At 38.4% G+C, this 23,879-nt stretch overlaps 1 protein-coding gene across 1 annotated transcript in view; it reads left to right on the top strand.

The window, feature by feature from the left end:
• Positions 1 to 23,879, top strand: part of LOC108728447 (Down syndrome cell adhesion molecule-like protein Dscam2) — a 98,227-nt gene that overhangs the window by 30,013 nt on the left and 44,335 nt on the right. The window contains exons 2-7 of the mRNA XM_018457002.1: positions 481 to 807; positions 7,335 to 7,496; positions 7,868 to 8,017; positions 13,236 to 13,353; positions 19,934 to 20,177; positions 21,988 to 22,192. Coding sequence (XP_018312504.1) covers positions 481 to 807; positions 7,335 to 7,496; positions 7,868 to 8,017; positions 13,236 to 13,353; positions 19,934 to 20,177; positions 21,988 to 22,192 — 1,206 coding nt within the window. The remainder of the gene's footprint in view (positions 1 to 480; positions 808 to 7,334; positions 7,497 to 7,867; positions 8,018 to 13,235; positions 13,354 to 19,933; positions 20,178 to 21,987; positions 22,193 to 23,879) is intronic.

Raw genomic sequence — 23,879 nt, forward strand, 5'->3', positions numbered from 1 at the left:
CGCATTCGGCCGGTGGCGAACGAAAAATCTACCGCCGAGTGTCCATTCGTTGACGCTGTTGCGTGATTAATGCGTTTCTGATTGTTATTCGTAATACTCCAGAATTTATGGCGCATTAGAACCTCAAAATAAAGCGCTCACACGCTAGACGCCCGCGCTGGTTCAAAACCGCTTCGTTCGCGTGAAGATTCACGACAAGTCCGGATTTCGGGTTCCGGCGAGTTTTCCAGGAATTCGCGAAAGCACAACGCTGATAATGGAAATTTTAAGCGTATTTAAAGTTGTATGGCGCTGCGGCCGCGGCGTTGCGAAATGAATAATGAAAAAGAAAGGCGGAAGGTAGATATCCGCGAAATATGTATGCTAGGCGGAGAAAGTGGAAGAAAAAGAGCGGTAATCTTAATTGAATACAGTTAAGCCGCTTTACGTTTTGCCGTTAATACATATCTAACGTCTTTCGTCCTGTTCCTTGTTATAAAGCAGGTACCTCCGACGCCTCCTACGAAACACAGGGGCCCAGCTTCGTGACGGAGCCGCCGTCAAGGGTGGAGTTCACCAACGTGAACGGCGGCCGGGTGGACTGCACCGTGCGAGGAAATCCACTGCCAACCGTCGACTGGCTCGCGGCGGACGGCGGCAGTATAACGAACATCCTCGGTATCAGGCATGTCCTCGGTAACGGGACGATACACTTCCCCGCGTTCGAGGCCGAGGCCTTCCGGCAGGATGTCCACTGGGCCATTTACAAGTGCTCCGCCGTCAACAGTGTCGGCGCGGTCGTTAGCAGAGACGTCACCGTCAGAGCAGGTATGTCAACCGAGCGAAACTTGCCGAGCTCGTTATCTGCGGTCCGCTTCTCTGCATTATTCCCCGTTGCTCCCCGACGTCGTCGACGTCCTCCTCGTGTTCTACGGAGGTCGTGGAGATGAAGACCTTGCGAGCGACGCGTGCGCGTGTGTATCCACAGACGATGGACTCATGCTTACAGATTTGATCGCCACTTCTGGTCTCCGGACGGTGAGATGAAATTTCCTTCTCGCACACGTTTATGCGTTTATATCGTATCGGATTATAATCAGCGAACTAAATAATGGGGCTGTCTCTCCGTCGTTGGCACAGCAGAATCTAAAGGATAATGGAATTACTAGATATTGAAATCGCAATTTGGTATTCCATTGAAAGAAAATGTTATAGAGAAATCTGGGAAGTAATCAAGTTATTAAGAATTGTACAATTTACATTATCATATTAGACAATTATTGCCGTAAGTTAAGAGAATTGTATAGTGTATATTATTGTATTAAACATTCATTGAACAATTAAATTAAAGAGCTTTAAATGAAAGAGCTTTTTTGGCGACGAACTCTAGTGTGATAATTAAATAACGGAGCTATGATTTTCGAACTTTAAAAAAACAATTTTATTCCTAACTTGAGGTTTCCAGTATTAGTACGTTAAATAAATTACTGTGTTTAATAATAAGTGTCCTGCACGGAAGAAATACTTTTGCGCTGAAGTATCTAAAAATTTAAGCAGATACAGAACTAAAAATAATTTTGTTGGATTAACTATCAAAATAATTATGTAGGATGCTCAAACTGGTTGCTAAAACCAGAAAACTTTTTGCAGCACTGCTCATCATGCTTCAGTTTCCTAAATAATTATTTTGATGGTCCAACAGAATTATTTTCAGAGCTGTATCTAAATTTTAAAATGTTTCAGAAAAATTGTTCTTTCCGTGTACTACATGAAAGTGTATGGAGAAAACTTGGAAGTAATCAAGTTATATTCTGAATTATTCGCACATCGTATGTTAAAAATTTCCAAATAGCACAATTCGTTCTGCACATAAATATTTTATGAATATTTTCCGGAAACTTTGGAATATTCTCAAAAGATATGTATATGAAGTAAAAAGAACGTTCTAGGAATATTTATAAGATATTCAATGAGACTGTTTTCGTAATTTTAAGAAAGTCCATAGTTATAAAACCAGGCTCAATTGAATTTGTTATTTGTACCTTCTTGTAGTTAAGTACACTGTTGAAGAAAGTGTGTCGAATTTAATATAAATCGCATGTTTCAAACAGTCCACTCAAATTTTTCGATTAATTTAACACACAAGATGAATATGTTAGAAGGTTACACAAATATTATGTAAAAGAATAAATACAAAAAAGGTAATATTGACACAGTTTGTAAACAAATCGTGGAAGCATATTTTTTTTAGTAAAATTAACATTTATGATATGTTAAATATTTTATTCATTTATCTTAGAATTTACATTTTAAAACACTTTATTTTCATATTATTTATTCACTTACTCATAAATTGTATCATTTGGATACTAAGAAACGTTGAATAAGTTTAACAAAATCTTTATATAACATAATCATAATATCTTAAATTGACATTCGAATATGTTAAAAAATTTAATACAAACAATTGACAAGAATCTGAGTAGTCTGTTTCCAACACACATATATACAATGATTTTGTATACAAATTCGGACACAGGACATAGCCAATGTTACTCAAAAAATGATGAAGTTAATTTGATTGTAACGCAGAAACATAATTAGCGACTGCAAGATTCAGGCGTACTCTATAGAAATTTTCCTAAGCAATATTCCTAATAGAATATTCTTAAAACATTCAAAATGTTCAACAAAATTTTGAACATTTTAGGAATAGTTTGTAAATGTTCAGTGCAAGTATTCTCGAAGAAAAATATTGGTATCAATGTATGTAGAATATTCATAGAATAATGTGCTATCTGGATTAAGAAAATTGAAGAATTATGACAATTTATATTATCGTATCAGATAATCATCGCTAAATTAAATAAAAAAATCTTTAAAATGAGCTAATTTTGCGGTGAAATCTCGAGTAATAATTAACTAACCGAGCTAATTTAATTTTCGATTTAAAAAAAGGTTTCACTATATCGTACTTGAGGTCTCTAGTATTAGTGAATTAAGTGAGTTACTGCAAAAAAAGAACGGTTTTGCTGAAGTATCGAAAAGTTTAACTAGAGATGTAGATCTAAAAATAATTTTGTTAGACTATTAAAATAATTATGTAGGTCAAACTGGTCGCTAGAATATCAAAACTGTTTGTAGCATGTTGGAGTTTCCTACATAATTATTTTGATGGTTTAACAAAATTATTTTTGGATCTAAATATACTGAAACTTTTAGATACTTCAATAAAATTGTTTTTTTTGTGTATAAAAAAATCCATTTTGATATCAACAGATAAGTGTATAATCTGGTTAAAATTTTTTAAATATTGAATTAATTTTTAATATTCTCTAAATTTCTTTATGTAAAAGATTTCGCATACAAGAATCTTCAATATTTATCTGCTTTGTAAGGAAAATAGAGTTTGACAGGCATGAGCTGGTAGAATATTAGAAATTGCGTATTGAGCAGCCATGGTACTTAGTTACTGAAATCACGTTAATGGAAAAGAGATCCGTCTATAGATTCTTTTTGCTCGACGACGCGATACCTTCCAAAACTCACGTCTACAAGAGTATCGAAGTAGAAGACGGCGAGAAAAGAGAAAGAGGCAGGGACGAGTAAATGGAGTAAAAGGAGGCCGCGAGGCGCCTTAAAAATAGAGCTTCCGCCAGGTCAACGAACCGGAAGATATCTTATCGACCTAATACGCCCGTAAATCATCGTCGCGTGAACGCAGCCCATACCTTTTCAGATTCATGCCTGGTGCCTCTGCCGCGTCAGCTCCTAGTATCCGCATCAGCCATTTCCTTTTTGCTCATCTCCTCCACGGTTTCATCCTGCCTTTTCCTTCGCCCTTCTCCTCCTCGCTGCTTCCGTGCTCGACGCCCGACTTCAGCTAGCGCTTCCTTCCGTCCTCGAGAAAAATCTTTCGGGTGCGCACACCCTATTCTTGGAAACAAAATGGATATGATTGCGTGCACGATCGCTTGAGTACGTTGCCGTCGGAAATGTCACCTTTTTCGTTTTCCCACCACCTCGGCAGCTGCCGTGCGTAATAGCGACATTTTGTCAAAAAATGGAGAAGGAAAGAAGGCGATAGCCTGTCATGCGGGGTTACTTTGTCTCTGTAAGGAAGATAACTTTCCGCCACTCTAAAAGGAAGCTTCTGTAAGGGGATTGGTTTCTAAAAAGAAGCAGATTATGATTCTTCTTTCCATTTTCATAGAAAATCACTTCGTGGCTCTTATCTTGGTTATTCTTCTAGAAATTAAAAGATACATTCCAATGACGATACATTACACGTTTGTTGTTCCTGTACATGGAATTCGACCGAAAAACACCAACTCGTGGAAGTAACTTCCATCATTCAGTATTTTCCTCCAGAGTTACGAGACAAACAAGCCATTAGTCTCGTCGTTACTTGACATATTTCATCATCGATCCCGAATGTCCCGAACGATGTAAGGCAAACGACATAAAAGATGACGAGAGATGGCAGAAAATAACTGCTGCCAGGGCATCGTTGCAAGAAAGTTCAAGCTCGGGAATATGGAGTATTTTATTCGAGAATACGTGCTACCTTCTATGACATGACTTGCTATACGCATAATAAGCTGAACAGATATAGAAAAATTCAGTCTACCGATACTGAGGAGCCATATAACGAGAACGGATAACGAATATCATTTTGCAGATATTTGGCGTTCGCCTTCGCTGTTTGCCTGTATTCATCACAGATTCGTGTTAGCTCGGGGGCAAACTGAATTTCGTATTCAGCTCGAACAACTCGCGGAACTCGTTATTTATTTCGTAGAAATGAACAAAGTGGATGCGACTTGAGAAACATATTATATACCTCGAAGATTCGACAGCTGTTGTTTACCGTTCGCTCAATTAATACGCATATAAGTTATACGTACATGCTAAGCACAAAACGAGTGTTACACAACGATATTACTTTGCGAATATATGATATGTACGACGTGTCGCCTTACACCGAGAAAATGAGTAAGTTTAACGACCGCACTAGACTCTTTTATAAAAACTGCAGGGAGGAACCACGTCGCTCGCTTTTACAAGATGGACTTTTATTCACGTTTTCCACCCCGTGTCGTGTCTCTTAGCTTAGTAGCTTATTGTTTAAAAATAACTGGGATATGTCGACGTTTTTTATCTTTTGCGTAATATTATTATTATTATTAATTGGTATTAAATTTTTTAATTCGATGTTTATTGAAGTGGAATCTGAAGGAATTTATTACAGAATTATACATAAAAAAAGAAAAAAGCTATTATAATATTTCGTTTAATAATTTATGATTTATACATGTATTTATACATGTACAATTTTTATTTTGTTTATTCTGTATTAATTACGTTTTTATTGAAAAGCGTGCGAATACACACGTTCACATACGTATCTACATCAATATAACAGTATTATCCGCACTCTCTACCTTAAAACATCGCTACTCGTTAGACTTGTGGATTCATTGTCGCGTAATCACGTCGTTATGAAAGATTCTCTTCTCGATACTTTTGCATAAAATCTGACTTGTCGAAAAAACGTGATTTTCGTTTCTAGTGGATGATTCATAGGGAGGACGGATGTGTGCTCTCTGATGGAAAGCTGGTCGACGTTGCTGCTCTTGCGCCTGACATCTTCTTCTCTGTCTTTCATCCTTTGATTCTCTTCGTCCTTTCCCTCCTTTCCTTCCCTTCCGCTATCTCTTCTCTCTATTCGTTTCATGCTTTGTAAATATTACCTGCCACGAGACGTCTGCCGAGTTTATGTTCAGCTTGGTTGCTGCGTAACTGAGAGAGCCGAATGCGGGAAGAGATAGAAAAGGATGACTGTCGAGGGGAAACGTAACTGGAAAGGATGAGAGAGAGAGAGAGAGAGAGAGAGGGAGAGAGAGAGAAAGACAGAAAGAGAGAGAGTGAGAGAGTTGTAGCATTCGCAGAGGGTGGGCGAGGGGATACAAGGAGCATGAGGAGCACGAGGAGGTGGATGGAGTACGGGCAAACTCACTGAGTTTTTACCCCATTCTGAAGTCTGAGTGCCTCGCTCCGCTGACTCTCGAAACGGGTTGCGGAGGCAGAGAACCCAACGCACCACCACACCACAGCGATTCCCTGGCTGCCGCCACCACCACCATCCGCTTTCCTATCCTCTTTCTTCTTCTTTCGTTATTTCTGTCCTTTACTTCTCCCCCTTCTCACTCTCATTCTCACTCTCTCTCTCTCTCTCTCTCTCTCTCTCTCTCTCTCTCGCTCTCGCTCGCTCGTTCGCTGTTCCTACCTGCCTGACTGCCTTCCACGTTCTTTACAACCTTATTCCATCCACCTCTTAGACATGCCCTTACCAACCTTTCAGCCGAGCCCATCAACTTACGTGGGCTGCCGGGTCAGGAGCGAACCGCGACATGAGATTTTGGATAAGACCACAGCCTTTTGGGATTTTCTACTCTAGTCATATTGCGCTGTCTCGTTTCTATCAAGCCTGTGAGCATTCTCGTTAGTCATTCAAAGTCACGTAGAAATGACGGTAGTTAAACAGAAAATGACGTGATTTATCCAAAGAAACTCGCGTTATTCCATGTTTCTCATAAATTACTTTCTTCTTCTCTTCTAAATCTACCGATCATTGATGCGAACAAATAACTTCCATAAACTACAAAATTTCCTTAACACGGATTACATTAAATTATTCGCTTGACATAAAAGATTTAATTGTAAATGTACGGTACGATATGAAGGAAATTCGTTTAGTTTTTATCTTTTTATTTATTTAGCAAAAAATGACTAAAAGCACATACTATATCTGAATAATTTAACATACATGATCGTTCCCGTCGGCGAAGGCTTTTCTCGTAGCGTCGAATATTCCGCCATTGTCCATCCCTTGTGTTCCGTTATTCTGTGCAATTATTATTAAATTTCTAGCAAATTAACGAAGGCTATTTGTTACTCATTTTATTAACTGATCGTGTAAATTTAACATGCGGATACGCGCAGTAAATGTAACGCGTGTTTACCCACAAACAGCGTTAAACAGATCATTAAGTGTAGAGAGGGAGAGAGAGAGGGAGAGAGAGAGAGAGAGAGGTGGGGGATTGGAGTAAAATTACGCATGTCCGCACATACATTTACGAAAACTCTAATTAGAAACGGCATTGAACATTGTTGAAAACGTGGTAAATTGTCCCGTGTTATACTGTTTTGGTTCTTATCGGCAGACGTGTATCAAAGTGAATTGTAATGTCGTGCGGTTGCGGTACCATTAACATTTACGTTATGTTCTTATGGTCCCCGGAACCATAGTATATGGATACATAGAGAGTGGAACTTATCGTTACGTGTTGCAGTGGTAAACCAACGTTACGATCCGGAAGTGCAAAATCCCAGCGGCTTCCTCGGCAACAACGTGCTCATGCGCTGCAACGTGCCCAGTTTTGTTCGCGATCACGTCACGGTCACGTCTTGGCTCCAAGAACCAGTCTTCAATATTTATCCCTCCACAATGGGCGGTAAGCAAATTAAAGAATAAACAGAAATAATACATATAGATACGTTTACATACATTTATATCACTTTTCAATATGAACGAGCGTGTGTAATTACTCTAAAATGGAATATAGAATTATTCTATTTAATATATATGAAACAGGAGGAATTGAATTATTCTAAAATTACAGTTACCTTTTACCGCGCACGAATATTGGGTATTGTCGTGTAAATTAATTATATCGTTGGAAAACAGGAGTTATATTGCATGACGTCATCTACGTGCGCGCACGTATAAACACGTAATTTCCTTCCGATCAATTTAGATTTCCATGATGATAGAAACGTAATTCAAACCTCCTCCCCACCCCCCGTCATGCGGGTGTTGTTATAGATGGCAAATATCATATGCTGCCGACCGGCGAGTTGATGATAATCAATATTACGCGAAGCGACGCGCAGATGACGTATCGGTGCAGAACGCATCACCGGCTAACTCAGGATACCGTCGTCAGCAGCAATGTAGGGCGGCTGCAACTGACTGGTGAGTACGTCATAGATTTTTCTCCTTGTACACTCGGGTCACTCAAGCTTGCTTTGCTTAATCGCGTTACTTTGTAAGAGATTCCTTGATCAATTTTAATTGTAGCTAGTTTTTCCGTATAATAGTTAAAATGTGTCAGAGCATTGTTCATAGTTAAATTTTATCAAAATACTGTTTATATCTATAAACTATAACTTATTAATATTCAAAATTATATTATGTTTACAATTAAAAAATAGGGAAATTAATTCGCAAAATATTAAATGAAAAATCAAAATTTTATTAAAATAAAGTTCGCCGGGAAAAAGTTAACAAATTTTAATTAATAGAAAATATTGTTGTTATCTTATTATTTTACATATTATTTTCGATTAATTTCTCCCCTGAAGTTTATTTTATCGAGAACTATTTTCTATAGCTCTAATTACTCGCGAAAACAATAGTTCGATATTTTCCTCGAGGAAATATTGGTTTTAAACTAGTCGATGAAATTGTTATATTCAAACATATTATGATAAGAAGTCTATTCATTCCTCTGGATACAACAGATGCAATCTCATTATTCTTATTATCCAACTATCTCAATTCAGGATTAATTGGCTGGCGGAAAATGGGTTCGATTCCGTTCAGTCGTTCCATCATAGTTTCAAATACAAAGATGAATTTATTTCGACAATTATTAAATTTTTCGAAAACGTAAACAGAGCAGAAGCCTTGGATATCCGTTGTGCTTGTCGAACGGTAAATTCCCGTTCCGCCTCGAGCTGAACATATAGCGGACGTATGGCGGAGTTTAATTAAATGTTTACTTTACCTGAACCCGATTCGATCGATATCGTAGCAATTATATTTCCCATTTTTTTCATTTGGAATGAAAGCAACTAAAGAAGAGCGGCGAAAAGGAAAAATTTGTCCCACAAATCGAGAGCACGATACATCTGCGTTATTGAAATTTTTAATAAAAATAAAGTTTCGGAGCTCGCAAAAGTGCGTAATTATACACGAATATTTATTTATATTATAAATTTAATCGCCGACATGAGTCACCGTTTAATTAATGTGTATCCGCGTGATCAAAAGGGATCGTCAAGAATCAAGGCATCATCATATCGAGTAAATAATTAATTCCAGGGAGCATCGTCCTCGTTTTTACGCTATTGCAATTTGTTCCCTATCGTGTCGAGCACATTAACTCGGATCTTATCTCGCGTTAGCGGAGTGGTCGCTGGGGATGAAGGAAGATAAAAACAGTGCGTTTAACGGCCGGCGTGAGACCCGTCCGAGCGACTTCTTCGACAGCGCGCGGTCGATGTTTAATTAGATAACGGTTAAAGAAACGATGACAGTATGGCCTTATGTTACTGAGAACTGAATAAATTACTGAGAACTGAATAAATGAGGGTGAAGAGAAGATAGGACGAAGGAAGTTACCCCGAGCAGTCCCGCTAATGACGTTTCTCTTCTTCGTAGGATGTCACATCGCGTTCGAAATTAAGTGGAACTTTAATCGCATCCGCACGAACACCGAGGGAAATGCAAACCATTGTGCTTACCTTTCCTATCGCAATACCATCGCGATGTAGCCGACCTGGTGACGTCAATTCTTCCGGGATCATTACAAATACATTATCCGTCTGTTGTTCTTATTTAACGTACGCGATATTGAAATTGATATCTCATATATCACAAGAAAAACTGAAATAATGTTTATGATGGAATATTGATCGTACTCTTTTATCGGAGTATCTTCATTGTGAAGTCTCCTCGTCGTCTTCCTATAGACTATATTCTAGATTTTCAAAACTACTAGACGGAAAAGAAGAGAGAGAGAGAAAGAGAGAGAGAGAGAGAGAGAGAGAGAGAGACAGTGTGCGTTCAGAAACTTTTAAACTAGGAGGATCTCCTGTGACATCGCAAATTTCGGAGGACGTGCGACTTATTTAAAGTTTCTCGTAGGTTCGAACAGAGCCGTGATTTTATGCGGTCGCTTACTTTCTGTTCTTATATTATACTTGCAAGCAAAATTCTCCATGTTGCATTTGTAAAACCGCCTCGATCATAGACACGCTCCGAATAATAATGCCAATTATAATACGATTATTGCAAATTTCGGCTAGCTTCGTCATACCGCGTTTAAATAAACTGTTGTTGAAAGAATTTCTCAATTCGGGAATTAGCTTGACTAATATAACACAATTTAACCAGGTACAACATGTTTGAAATCCATAATCAGCACGCTGCTTTGGTATATTTCTAATCACACAAATATTTCCAACAAACATCAATTAATTATCACCACAATTCGCTCGCGAGTTAATTACCTCGTGTATCATTCGACGGCTTGCCGAATAAACGATATTCGGTGAAAGCCTAGCAGCGATATACAGGCAGGATAAATATTTGTTCAAAGCGAGTTGCGAGTATAGAAGGGAACGAATAGAATTAACCAAAAAAAATTTTGCATCAACCGCTAATTCCAGGGATAGCTCGGGTTCTTTTTACATTTCCGAATTTTGCAATACAAACAGAATAAAATTAATATAAAATAATATGAACTGTTATACAACAATTACTGCCGCATCAATATAATTATTCAGTAATTATTGAAATAATGTATGATATTATGTATATATACATAATAACGACAATGGAACAATTTAAATTGTAGCGTATCATCGATAATGACAATCGAATGACGTTTCATAATTTAACGTTATCCTTGAGAGGAGAATGAGATGCGGGATGGAAAGTAGTGAGGAGAGAAACGCGTAGCCGCGCGTTTGTGTGCCGCCGCATAATCAGGCAAGAAAAACCGATTCGACGTGCCCGAGCAAGAATATCTCGGCGGACGTTAAAAAATTCACGGGTTTCAATTTTCCAGAAACGTACGCGTTCGCGCTCGTGCACTCGTAATAAAACCGGCCCCGCCGGGCTGGGCCCCGCCGCGTTGGATATCTTCCGCCGTAAGATAGAAATTTATGCTAAGCGCACTTAGGTAGTTAATAACTTAATAATGAAGTTCAGGAGAAATTTGATCGTTTGCATATTTCGACGCGCGCCTTCGGACCGTCGGTTGGTATATACCCTCTAAATTAACCAAAATCTCGATGTATAGTAGTTTTCCCGGAGTAATGAGGAAACTTTTCGGCGCATTATCCGCGAGCGTGTAAATCCCAGCAGGAGGCTCGCCGAAAATTTAGAGAGCCAGCGTATAAAGTTAACGTTTATCGCGCAATTTCGGGGAAAGTAATAACGCACGATCGTGAAACGATTCCGGAACACAATTCAACGATACACGTGAGCAGTAGAGCGGACGTTATATATCTCTTCATTCACGGAAAGAATAGAGTTTTGCTGAAGTATCTAAAATTTTAGCTTATAGATACAGATCTGAAAATAATTTTGTTTGGTCTATCAAAATAATTATGTATATAGGACGCTTAAACTGATTGCTAAAATATTAAAACTTTTGCAACATTGCCACCAACGTCCTACATAACTATTTTGATGGTCCAAACAAAATTATTTTTAGCTTTGAAACTAAATTTGTAGATACTTTAACAAAATTATTCTTTCCATTTAATTCTACATTTCAACACTGAATTTTTTATAAATGTAGTCTCTTACGAAAAGACATCACTAAATTTCAGAATTGTGGCAGAAATTTCAAATTATTAGGATATAGAATTTATATTTCTATTTAATTCTATTTGCTTGAATTTTATTTGTTTTGGGGATCTGCATTCTACATGATCGTTTAGATCACTAAATTCTTTCTCTTTGGTGAATCGAAGAACCGTAACTCTTCGGAATTGCACTGATCAAAACGTCAGGTATAACGATATAATTAATTAACACTAGCATTGTTATTACTCGCATTGACATTTGCTATTAATTTTAATCATATTGGGAAATGCAGCGCGAGGCAGCGCGCATATACAGTTACTGTATAAACGTATCTCACGTAAACGATAAATGTTTTTGTCGCAACGTACAAGAGGTATGTATGAACGCTCGCGGCGAGTATTCGCCGCCGTAATCCAACGCATTAATTCCCCGTTAAATGTAACAGCACGTATGTGCGATGCTGTCCACACATCATTTGATCGCGAAATAACACACGTGCCGAAGAGGAGGGCACTTGAGTATCTATGGACGAATCAATAAACCATGCTGCATTTCTACCGCAGATATACGCGGGGGCTAGATTGAGTGGCTTTATTTTAACATAGCCATGGCGAAATAAAAATACCTATATTCGTTGCAATTGAACAAATGAAGTTACTATAACGTGACCGTGATACGCCGCATCATATTTGATATCATTAACCGATCTATCTTCATTCTTAATGCAAACCCCTAATACATTTAATTAATTTATGAATTTTCATGCCGTGTATAAGAAACTCTGAAATTTCGAGCGAGGCGAGATTATTGTAGACGAAAGTATGCTGGTCGCGAATTAGGAATGCGAGCGATTTACGCGATACAGTTTCGGCGAAGTACTAGCGAGGAATATTGTAGCCGTATGCAAAAACTTAATTAACAAATGCGATTTAATTTTTATTTTTTTAATTATGTTACTTTTGTGATTTTATTACGAATACAGCGGCAATCGCATTCGTATGCGTGTTGCATACGAATTTCTTTTTTAGACGTAACGTTTTAATTTATCTCAACGTAGACTGATGCGGTCTCAAAAAACAAGAAAATGTTGCGAAATTTCGTTAATGCTCGGCGCAAGTTTCGTGCAGCAGTTCGCTCGACGTTGCCGTTCAAGCGGAACGCAATTTTTCCAACGTTTTGGATAGCGCGTGACGTAATTTCAAATTCTCGCCAAAGCGCGGAGATATATCGTCGTTATCTAACGTGGTTCCGCTTCATAGTGCACCGTGTCGTAAGACGTGGCGTTATCTGCGACCATAACTCCCCATTAAACGTCGCGCTGGATGCGTGTGCGGAGTCCTGCCTTTTTTTTTCTTTTTGCCTCCTACACCCCCGTATTCCTCCCGTCTCTCGCCGCCCGAGATCCCGCATTTCCTTCCCTCTCCGCGGACAGTAACGATTTATGAACATATTTTCCGCGTATCACACGGCAAACTTGCCTGGAATCGATCCCCCGAACGAGCGGCGGCGGCGACCCAATAGCGTTCCACGATTTAATCTTCGATTTTGCGCTATAATTGAATCTACGCGCACCGCTTGTTTCTATTTTCAGAAATTCGAGGTTCCATGCCACCTATAATAAATGAGAAACTGGTATACATGTCGGCTCGCCTAAAGGACACCGTCGTGATCCCTTGCGTGGCCTACGCCAACCCCACCCCGACTAACAGGTAAGATTTTTTTCGATATAATTCAGCCACATTCTCTCTCTCTTATTAATATTATTGCAGGCTAATCAATTATTAATTTCATAGATTTATTAATGTCGCTTATTAATATTATAGATCAATAAATTATGTTTAATTCTCAATTAAATTTATATTATTAACGAAGCGTATTTGCGAGGTAGAGACGGTTCTTTCGTGTATGTATGCGTGTGTACGTGTACCGGATCTCCAGACCGTGTACCGAAAGTCCGAGTTTTCAGTAGTATTACCAATTTCGTAATTCCCATAATTAGATTTTAAATAGCATTTTTTTCCTCACCGACCTCGTTCCTCTTCTCTTATCCCCCTTTCCTTGGGGAGGGTTTGCGTTACGCTCAGATACGCAATTAAACGGTAAGCAGGCATTTACTTTCCGCCGTGGCCCAACGATGCTGTTAAGTAATCTGCATACAAAGTATGGTACGCTGCGCTTGAATTAAAGGCGATGCTTGAAGTTTAAACAGGCCGCTTCACTAACATCACATACGTCGCGATTGCGAGATAGCGGTCACAAAATCCATATATAACGCGACGTCCCGAAGTGAATGGCAGTTAATAATGAAGAGCGATCGCGACGTACACGATAAATATTGATGATCCGATATTAGAACGAAACTGGCGTATATTGGGTTTCAATCGCATTTCCGTTTTCGTTACGCAAGAATATGGAGCGTAAAACTGTAGTGAACGAGTAAAGTTTACGTTGAAAGAATGCGCCTCGTGTTATCTTCATTGACTCTGCCAGGCACAGGAAATATCGTGTAACTTCTCCACGAGGAGTTTCGTTAATGCCATCTTTCCAAGAGGAATTAAAGGAGAGTGTAGTTAATTAGATGAAAATTGGTATAAAAGTCGGTACCTTTGTTACGTAGGAACTCGGTGGAAAATAAGGACAAAATAAAGATAAAGACTCATTATCTGAAATAATATGTATTACAGAATCAAACCGCACGTGTGCGTTTAATAATGTTTTGCGCTATGCTCTCACGAGAGCGTTGCTGCGCACGACAGCGCCAGGTGATGAGGAAATTGGAATCTTTGTGCAAACGGACGAACAGGCGGACGATGCTTATTCGCTACTAGACGCCTGTGTCTCTATTTTCCTTATATTAATGCTAATTTTAAACATAGATCCGCGGACGGAATATTTCGCGCAATGTGAGCTCCACGCGCAGGAACGCCCACGCGAGTTCATCGACATCGCGGACTCTGGAAGACCGGAGGGTAGGTGAACCGAGAGGTGAACGAGAAAACAGTTATGAAACGAGGATTTTCTTCTCCTCCGCTCTCCGACTATTAAATATTACGTTAACTCTTACGGATACCATCCTTTTCCCGCTCGTGCATATTACTAGCTCGCGGATGTATTACATTTATCTCGCGAGGAACGAGGAAGAAAACGGCAAACGAAATGGTAACGCGTACGACTGATATTTTATGTGTTGTACTACAAAGCTTTTCAAGCCTGTTGATTAGCTGCAGGACAGAAAGGATCTTTCTGTCCTAAGCTCATTTTACATCCCAAAGAACACATTAAATTAAGAGAAAATAAAAATAACTTTATTTTAATGTTATGAAAGTCGAAATAAGGATTTTTTGTTACAAAATTTGACTGCTTACTGACGTTAAAAGTCAAAGTAAAGTCATTGTTGACTTTTGTGTGTTCCTTGGGAATCGCGTAAAAGTAAGTCTTGAAACACCATAGGTGTAGTAAGCCTTAGGAAATTAACCAATCATAGTCGAGTATTCTTCTCATATTCGACTGTGATTGGTTAATTCCTTAAGGAGTGTATATCAGTTGCACAAGTTCAAATGGACACCAGCAAATCACAGCGCTAGAAAAAATTTAAATTCTCCCTAGGTGAAAGTCGTTGTGATTGGCAGTGGGCAATTGCAATAGTGTGCAAGTGAATCGCTCTCTTCCTTAAGGCTTAAGGCTTACTACATCTATTGTGTTTCGGGACCAATTATAAGTTGTAAGTGATTAGTAAAAGACTTGATTAATCACAATCGGATATGAGGAGAATATTTAATGCGATTGGGTCAATTCTACAACTACGCTTACGCGATTGGATAGAAATGGACTCTATAGCTAATCAACATGCTTAAAGAGTTCGTCGTACGAGACGTGAAACATCAATCCATGTCAGGATCGCGACTCACATCGATGCAACACCACGGAGAGAGCGATGAGAGGCTCTACGAAACTTGTTGCGTGGTGGGGAGCGTGTTATTACAGCGGATTACGCGATTAGCAACTAGTTTGGTCCCATCATTGATGCCGCGAGCACCGTGCAGAGGATCGGTGCAATAATCAAACTCGGGTCAAATAGAAACACACGGTTGTCGCCGTGTCGTGAGATGCATTTAAATAATTATGGATGAACCGAAAATCGATGAACGCGAGACGTTTAAGAGTTACCTTAAAAGTCAGTGCTCTCTGTCGCCTCACTTCTCACTTCGATTTTTTATGAGAATCCTTTCTCTCTCTCTCTCTCTCTCTCTCTCGCTCCTGATTTCTCACGCGTCGAAAATATAAAATGAAAATTTTAAACGTCGCCGGCAGAACATATCGACGGAACTTTGATCGTAAAATTTGTAGAATCGACGCGGATATAGAACGATGTGATTCGCGGTTTGTGCACGCGCACGCGTGCGTGTATACACGCGCGCGCGTGCGACGCGTATAGAGCCGCCAATCTACGCTGGCGCGACGATAGTAGCCGGGGGGATGAACGAAGATAGTCAGAAGATATATAGACGTCGGGAGGGCTGTATGGGTAGCGCAAACAAACCGACCGCTGATTACAGAGACTGCTTCTGACAGCCCATCAAATATTCCGCATTTACGTATACGTCGACGTCACTGAGTATTCCATGCTTGTGTTCATCAACCGCGCGTTCCCTCTCACCGGTCCTTCTCCAGCCGCCCTCTTCTTCCACGTCGACTCCCTCCTGCTCCTCCTCTTCTAGTCGTCTCTTCCGTAGGTTGATTTAGCCGACGGAAGAGAGTTGCGGGGGATGGAAAGCTAGAGAAGCTGGAGATAGAGATAAGGGATATAGAAGAGGAAGAGTGAGACAGAGGCAGACAGAGAAGAAGAAGAGAAAGCTGAAGCAAGTAGAGAGGACAAGAGGATGGAGAAGACGAGGATAGAGAAGATGAAGACGGAGAGAGGAAGAGAGTTTGAGGGTTCGTCGTGGCGCGGGAGTCTTCCATCTCTCCGGGTTCTCTCGCACTCGAGCATCCCCGTATCCCATCTCCTACCCTCGCCAATTTCCCTTCGTAAATTCGATTATCTATAGGTATACTCCTCATCCCTATGGCTCCACTTCTGCTTCACTGCCAACACGGCCGCCATCTCCGCTCCTATCCTCTTTGGCCGTCTCCTCATCATCATCCTCCTCCTCGTCATCGTCGTCGTCGTCGTCGTCGTCGTCGTCATCGTCGTCGTCGTTGGCCTTCCACGTCTCCTCCCGGATGCGGAGTAAGCAAGACCCGGACCACTACGTTTTAGCGGATTTCTAAACCACGTGGGGCCGATCATCGCGTAAAAGCGAGCGAGAGAGAGAGAAAGAGAGGAAGAGACTAAATCGAGGGAGTCTGTGAACGCGAGAGGGACGATGAGCCAGGGCTAATGGCGCGTTACGAGCAATCGCGGAAAGATGAACTGGCTCCATTCGGTCCCGATAAACTTCCCGTAGAGCGATAAGGGATCTCGAATTGGGATCGTTTTAAATATCGCCAGTATTCGGATAGCTATATTCGATTTGTATAATGAGTAATCTCATTTAATTAGGCTGATTTATCTGAAATATTTATAGCGATTTTACATGTTAATCGATTTAAGTGAAGGGGTTATTTAAGTAAAATACTTTATATTATTAAAGCGAATAACATTTATCTTTTATATTTTTTGACTTATTTAATTGAGTTACAGCAGATTTAATTGGAATTCTCTTTATATTTGAATTCCATTTTTGCACAATATTTAAAAACAAGTTTTACATTATTAAAGAAACAACGTATTTTCAACTCATTTAATTAGAGCGCGTAGAGCGCATATGTTTGAAATTTATTCGCGTCATATTAAAAATGCATGTCAATCCGGTTATACAAATACATATGCAAGTTCGTTAAATAGTCGACGCGAACAGATTCGGATCGCAAAAATGGCGCCAGTTTGAAATTTTCATTAGTGACTCCGTTGCGGCATTGACGTCGTACCGATGGGATTGATAAGACGATAGAGAGGGAGGGAAATTATCTCCGTCGAGATTTATATACTTCTCGTTAGAGCGCTTCTCTATATAAAATCCATCTCTCGCGCATAAGCTCAATAATGTACATGGTATGCAAATAGAAAATAATGCCAATAAATCTCTTTAATGTCGCTTAATGCCACGAATTAATCGTAAAAGATAGACTATTTTGTCCGGATTAACATGTTCTTGCGCGGACGTCGGTGCGCATTTCGCATCGTACTGACCACCGATAAGGTCAAAGGTCGCGCGTGCTCGCCAAGGATCGATTGGATTATCCTGTTTGCCGAGACTGGCTTAAATCGAGACAGCACGGGCTCCCCGAATTTTCAATTAAGATGAACATGGAGAGCCGGCGAAGTTATGCGTGATCTCGTTTCGTGAAATTCGCAAGGGATCGATCTACGGAGTTGCGTTATATTCGCATAGTTATGCAATAGCGTTATAGCGTGCACCTCGGCAAAAATCCGCGACGTTATCCTGAATTACAGCGTAAGAATGTAGATGTTTCCACTTGACTATATTTCACTGAAAAATATGGTCCTAAAAATGGGGAAGTTATAACACAAACACTAGATGGAATATTGATCTTAACATCACGTGTACGAAGCAAAGCTTTCTATATGTAAAGCATATTTACTAATACCAGTAGAGAAATTTGCTAAATTAGTAAGGAGACTTGCTAATACTAGTAAAGAGACATGTGTAGATGTAAGTATTTTCCGACTCTCTAAATTCTTGAAGTGTAATCTTACTCTAAAGAGTGTAAACTGAACCAGTCTTGGAAAAGAGTGGCTCAATTTTCAATCTTTAAGAGTGAGATTTCACTCTTCAGAGTGAGATATACTCTAAAAGTTTTAAAGAGAACACACGCGCCATCTTAAGTTTAATTGCGGAATGTCCTTATGAAAATACCAGTAATTTTATAGGAGTGGATCTATATTCTCTTACACCGTGTCCTAAATCTTAGCGAGACAAAGGCATTTAAAATAGTTTGAATCCAGATCGTAAATTTTTACTAGAATAGGTAAAAATTCCTATTGCATTCGTTAACTTTTTATGATCTAGTGATATATGTATATATTTACCAGTGTTTTTAAAAAATTACATCTTTGGTAAAAATATTAAGTTATTTAGTTCAACTCAACCTTATTTAAAAAAAAATTGTTTATTATACATTACTAATGTATAAATGAACGTAATTTTCGAGCTTTTCTATATGTCAATGATAGGAAAAATAACTATAAGGAAGAAATTCTATTGATTGACTTATAGATACAAGGAAAATTTTTGAATCTTTCTACACAGCTTTTACCAGGCTACGTCTTGTTATTCAATGAATATTTTATATTTATAATTAATTATAATATTATATATATATATTTAATAATATATTGTAAAAATGTCATAAGTTTTTTTTCATTTTTATATAACATTTCATGTTTGATATATTTGTCTTTTAAATAATTTTTTTCGACATAATAAATTTTATTACAATTTGATATTTTATTTTTTAGGTCCGTAATTTTGGTCTGCCAATTTTTATGTTTCGAGCTCATTTTTGTATTCAGCAATTCCCTAAATCTTTAAAAATACCCTTAAGAAAAAGTATTTCAATATACTGAATAGTTAATCAGTATATTGAAATACTTTTTCCTAAGGGTAACTAGACAATAAATGTTCCATTTCTAAAAAAAGAGACCTTAAAAGGTTATGGATACTCGCCGGCGCGGCCGCAGCCATCTGAATAATCGTGTTGATGAATATCATTAAAATGCATGTTCTTTAAAAGTGAACGTTTTGAAAGCGTGCCAGGGTACGTATCTCGCCGCGCTGTATATGCGTGTATAGAAGCAGAAATACGGGAATATAGCCGCGTGATATGGACGTACAATAGCAAGGAGAAATGCATTCGGTCTTTCCCGATGTAACAATAGTTATTTTGTGGTAAGCGTGTGCGGCGAGGAGATACGGTTTTGGACAGGCACCGGCGCGCATACATGAGCGCAACGTTTTCGAAATCTCGTCGGTTAGGTAACTACAATAATAATATCGTCGCTTTGACGAGCGCGGGAAATGGTAAATTTGCATACGCATTCTGTTGAGAATGCGCACATGTGAGTCGCGCGGAGCGATGCGAATGCAGAGTTTCTGCGAGTGTCTACCTACACCGTCGATGCTTTCACTTGGTGGCCGTCTGATAATGACGATTCTTGGAAATGGAATCGAATCGAATTGAAATACACTATATGACGGAGAATCCTGTTTCTGTTTTCCCGCGTAGGTGGTACTACAATAGGAATCAGAGGGAGGAACCGATCGAGGAATCGTCGGGCCATTACGTGGTGCGTGACGGCTCTTTGATTATCCAGAGCGTCGAGGAGAATGACGCCGGCTCTTACATGTGCACTGCCAGCAATTCTGAAGGCAGCGAAACTTTGGAGATCAGACTAACAGTGTCTGCACCACTGAGTGTTCACGTGCAACCGGCGATACAGACGGTTGATCTGGGGAAATCCGCCTATCTGGTAATCAATCATTGTCGATACCGATTTATCCGAAAATAAATAATGTTTGTTTAATCACGTAGGAATAAGTCGGACAGAAAAAGGAAAGAATAATATTTCGAGGGATCTAATGCCGCGAAGGGTAGAAAAATAAATAAATATCATAGGCCGATGTTTAGATTCCGTTTTTATTTCAAGACCGTCTTAACTTTTCGACTTCTATGCTAATTTTCCAAACACAAGTTCTCAAGTCGGACGAGCGGTAACCCTAAAAAATTTTCTATACAATAACAAATTTATGATGTTAGCAATTATATTAAAATATAATAAATAAACAAATTAATAAATATAATAAAATGCTCTTATTTTTATTTATATAGAAAAGCTATAATTATAAAACAAATAACAAAACAATTATTCTAGTTCTTGTATAATACTTGTTTTTGCACAACTTTGCAAATAACGTAAATTTTATTAAATTAATATTAATTTTTTAAAATTTTAATTAAAGAATGAAAGAGATAGAACTCTTTAAAGTAATTATATAATAATATTCCCAGAAGAACCGAATGGCTCGCTCCAAGTATAAATAAGTTATATCTCTTTAAAAATTGTATATGTACGTAACGCATTTATTTGTCTCAAACAAAAGCTTAGAACTTAAAAATTAATTGGAAAAATTCACAAAAGTTATCGAAACTTATAGAAAAATTATTCTGTACAGATTTTATTATATGTTTGAAGCGAACAGCTCGCTCCGTTAAGAAATCGAAAAGTTAAGTAAGTATTTTAAGATACAGGTCTCTGGTTAGTTTAACAACTTAAGACTGTATTTAAGACGGTCTAAAATATAAAAACTGACTGAATATCTTATAGAATTCTCGAGAGAATCCTACTTTAGAGATCACTTTAGATAATCCATAATTCAAGTTAGATTTTCGAAATCCATTTATAATAAGGAAATAGAATTCCATTTATAATTTTTGACCTGTGCATTTTAATGTATATATTCATTTTAGTATAATATATTTATTATATATCGGTAGTTGGATATATTGGTAAGATATCCGTCTTAAAAAATCGAAAGGTCCACGTTCAAACCTGGGCTAATGTAATATTTTTCATAAATTCTTTGCACTGTTTTAAGATGGTATTATTGATTTGATAATCAATGTGATTTGTGATATTATCTCTAGCAGCTTCAATTTATGATTGCGTTTGAAGTTCAACAAACAGAATCAGCACACAATTTATAGGAAAATATATTTGAAAATTTACATATATGAATATTATTAAGCATCAAAGCATTGAATATAGGATTTTTTCTCTTGATTGTATTATTCATTTATCTATCAATTTTCGATTTATTATTATTTTTATACATGTTTTTATTCTGATGGTTTAACTGTTTCTCGTATTATAGATAATCAATGAATGATAAATTATAGAACGTCCGAAAGTCTTTATCTTGTATCTAATAAGTTTAAGGATATAAGAACGTCTGACAGATCGCTTACAAATATCGAACACTTCAATTACTGTTATGAATATTTACCGCGGCATTTTCAGCCATCTGTAAATACTGTAAAGCGCTGTCGATGACGCGGGAAATGAATCTGTACGTGCCGGAAATTAATGCCAGTCGTGATGTCGGGTGTGTGATTCGAATATATTTTCAGGAATATAGAGATCTGATTTTTCTCAAGACGCTCACGGTTTGCGGATTCGAGATGAGACGGTATTCTCCTTCGTTTCCGCACGCCGGGCGAGAGCGCCGGGCAAGTCCCTTTCTTGATTCTCATCAGTTTCTTCCGTCTAAACTCCTTTGCAGACGTGCACCGCAAGTGGATTTCCGCAAGCGGCACTCTATTGGCTGAAGGATGGTCAGCCATTGAGAACGGGCGCCCGAGTAAGGACGGTCTCCAGCGAGCGTATTTCCGTGACGTCGGTCGCGAGAGAAGACCGCGGCATGTACCAGTGCTTCGTGCGGAACGAGTACGAAATGGCTCAAGGAATTGCGGAATTACGCTTAGGGGGTAAGACATTCTGGCATCGCGTTCCGGATATACAATAGTATACTATATGTCGCGACGCCTTATTATAAAATATTTGGGCAAGCTCAAGATAGTCGTCATGTCGTCACCCGGAGACTGGAAAATCTTAAAATTGTTATAACATCAACGATCTCTTTCTTGGTAACAAATCAAATATAATTAACATATTCGACTATATTTTAAAACTGAATTATATTCTAAAATGTCTACGTTATTACTTACAAAATTGTTACGCGGAAAGAACGAATTTGTTGAAGTATCAGAAAATTTAGCTAGATACAGATCTAAAAATAATTTTATTGGACCATTAAAATAATCACGTAGAACACTCAAGAGGGTTATTAGAATGTCAAAACTTTTTGGGGCAACATTGCTCATTCACTCTTAAATCTATAATGTCAAATTGAATCTAATTTAAGTTGCCTAATTAAGTTGTCTAATTTAACTGCTCCTACTTGATATATCGTTATTTTATACTGAAACAATGGTTAAATTTGACATTGGCCTGGTTTACACCGTGCGCTTAGTCCACAACCTATACGATAGATGTCTTTGTTTAACCTCTAGAACACCCATTGTTTAGGTCGCGGACTAAACGCACGGTGTAATCGTAGCCATTGTCAATTTGATCCTACATAGTATCAAATTGGCACTATATGGTGTCAAATTTAATCATTGTTTTAGTAAATAATAAAATAACGATATATTGAGTAGGAGCAATAGCGACATAAATTAGGTTAAATTTGACACTCACGAGGGGAACCCCAGAAATGGCACCCTTGGATTTAGATGCCAATTTTTTTTGATAACTCTACAGGTCAGAAAAGAAGTTCGTCGATTTTTCCACATAGGCCTTAGTTTTTGAGTTTTTAAATTTTGAAAATCGACCGCGCTTTAGGCGGCATAGATGAGCTGTACCATTAACATACTTCGCCAGCAGTACGACGAACCTAGAACTCCCATCGTTCGATTTCCAACGCGAGCACCTAATCGCCTGAGCCAATCGTACTACTTGTGAAACATGTCAATAGAACGGCTCATCTACGCCACCCAAAGCGCGATCGATTTTCAAAATTTAAAAACTCGAAAACTAAGGTGGCCTATGTGGAAAAATCGCCGAACACGGAATTTCTTTTCTGACTTGTAGAGTTACCAAAAGAATTGACATCTAAATACAATACCATTTCAGAAGTTCCCCTTGTTAGATTGAACAATATATGCTTGAGCGTCCTACATAATTATTTTAATACGATAAAATTATTTTCAGATCTGTATTTAGCTAAATGTTTAGATATTTTAGCAAAATCGTGTAAATCAATTCGTAAAATAGTATACAATAACTATTATAATAGTCGAGGCATTTTCAATGACTTTTCATCATCCCCTAGATCAAATTATTTTTATCGCGGTAACACATTTTATACATAGTTTACTGTTTAATTACAGTATAAGCATTTATATCTTATTAACGCTACGATTGTTTATCGATCTGGGTAAAAAAATCCTTGTTTATCGAGCAATCGGTGAATGTTTTGTCGTTAATACCATAGAATTCTTTCTCTATACGATTTACGATTCGCGTGCCATTTTATCGTAACGCATTCTCCATCAGGAAGTAGCACGACTTTCCTAGTCGCAGGCTACGTGCTATTTTTGCGGAGAAGTGCCC

The sequence above is a fragment of the Mycetomoellerius zeteki genome, unplaced genomic scaffold (assembly GCF_001594055.1).
Source record: "Mycetomoellerius zeteki isolate Tzet28-1 unplaced genomic scaffold, Tzet1.0 scaffold62, whole genome shotgun sequence".
In the NCBI taxonomy this organism is placed as follows: Eukaryota; Metazoa; Arthropoda; class Insecta; order Hymenoptera; family Formicidae; genus Mycetomoellerius; species Mycetomoellerius zeteki.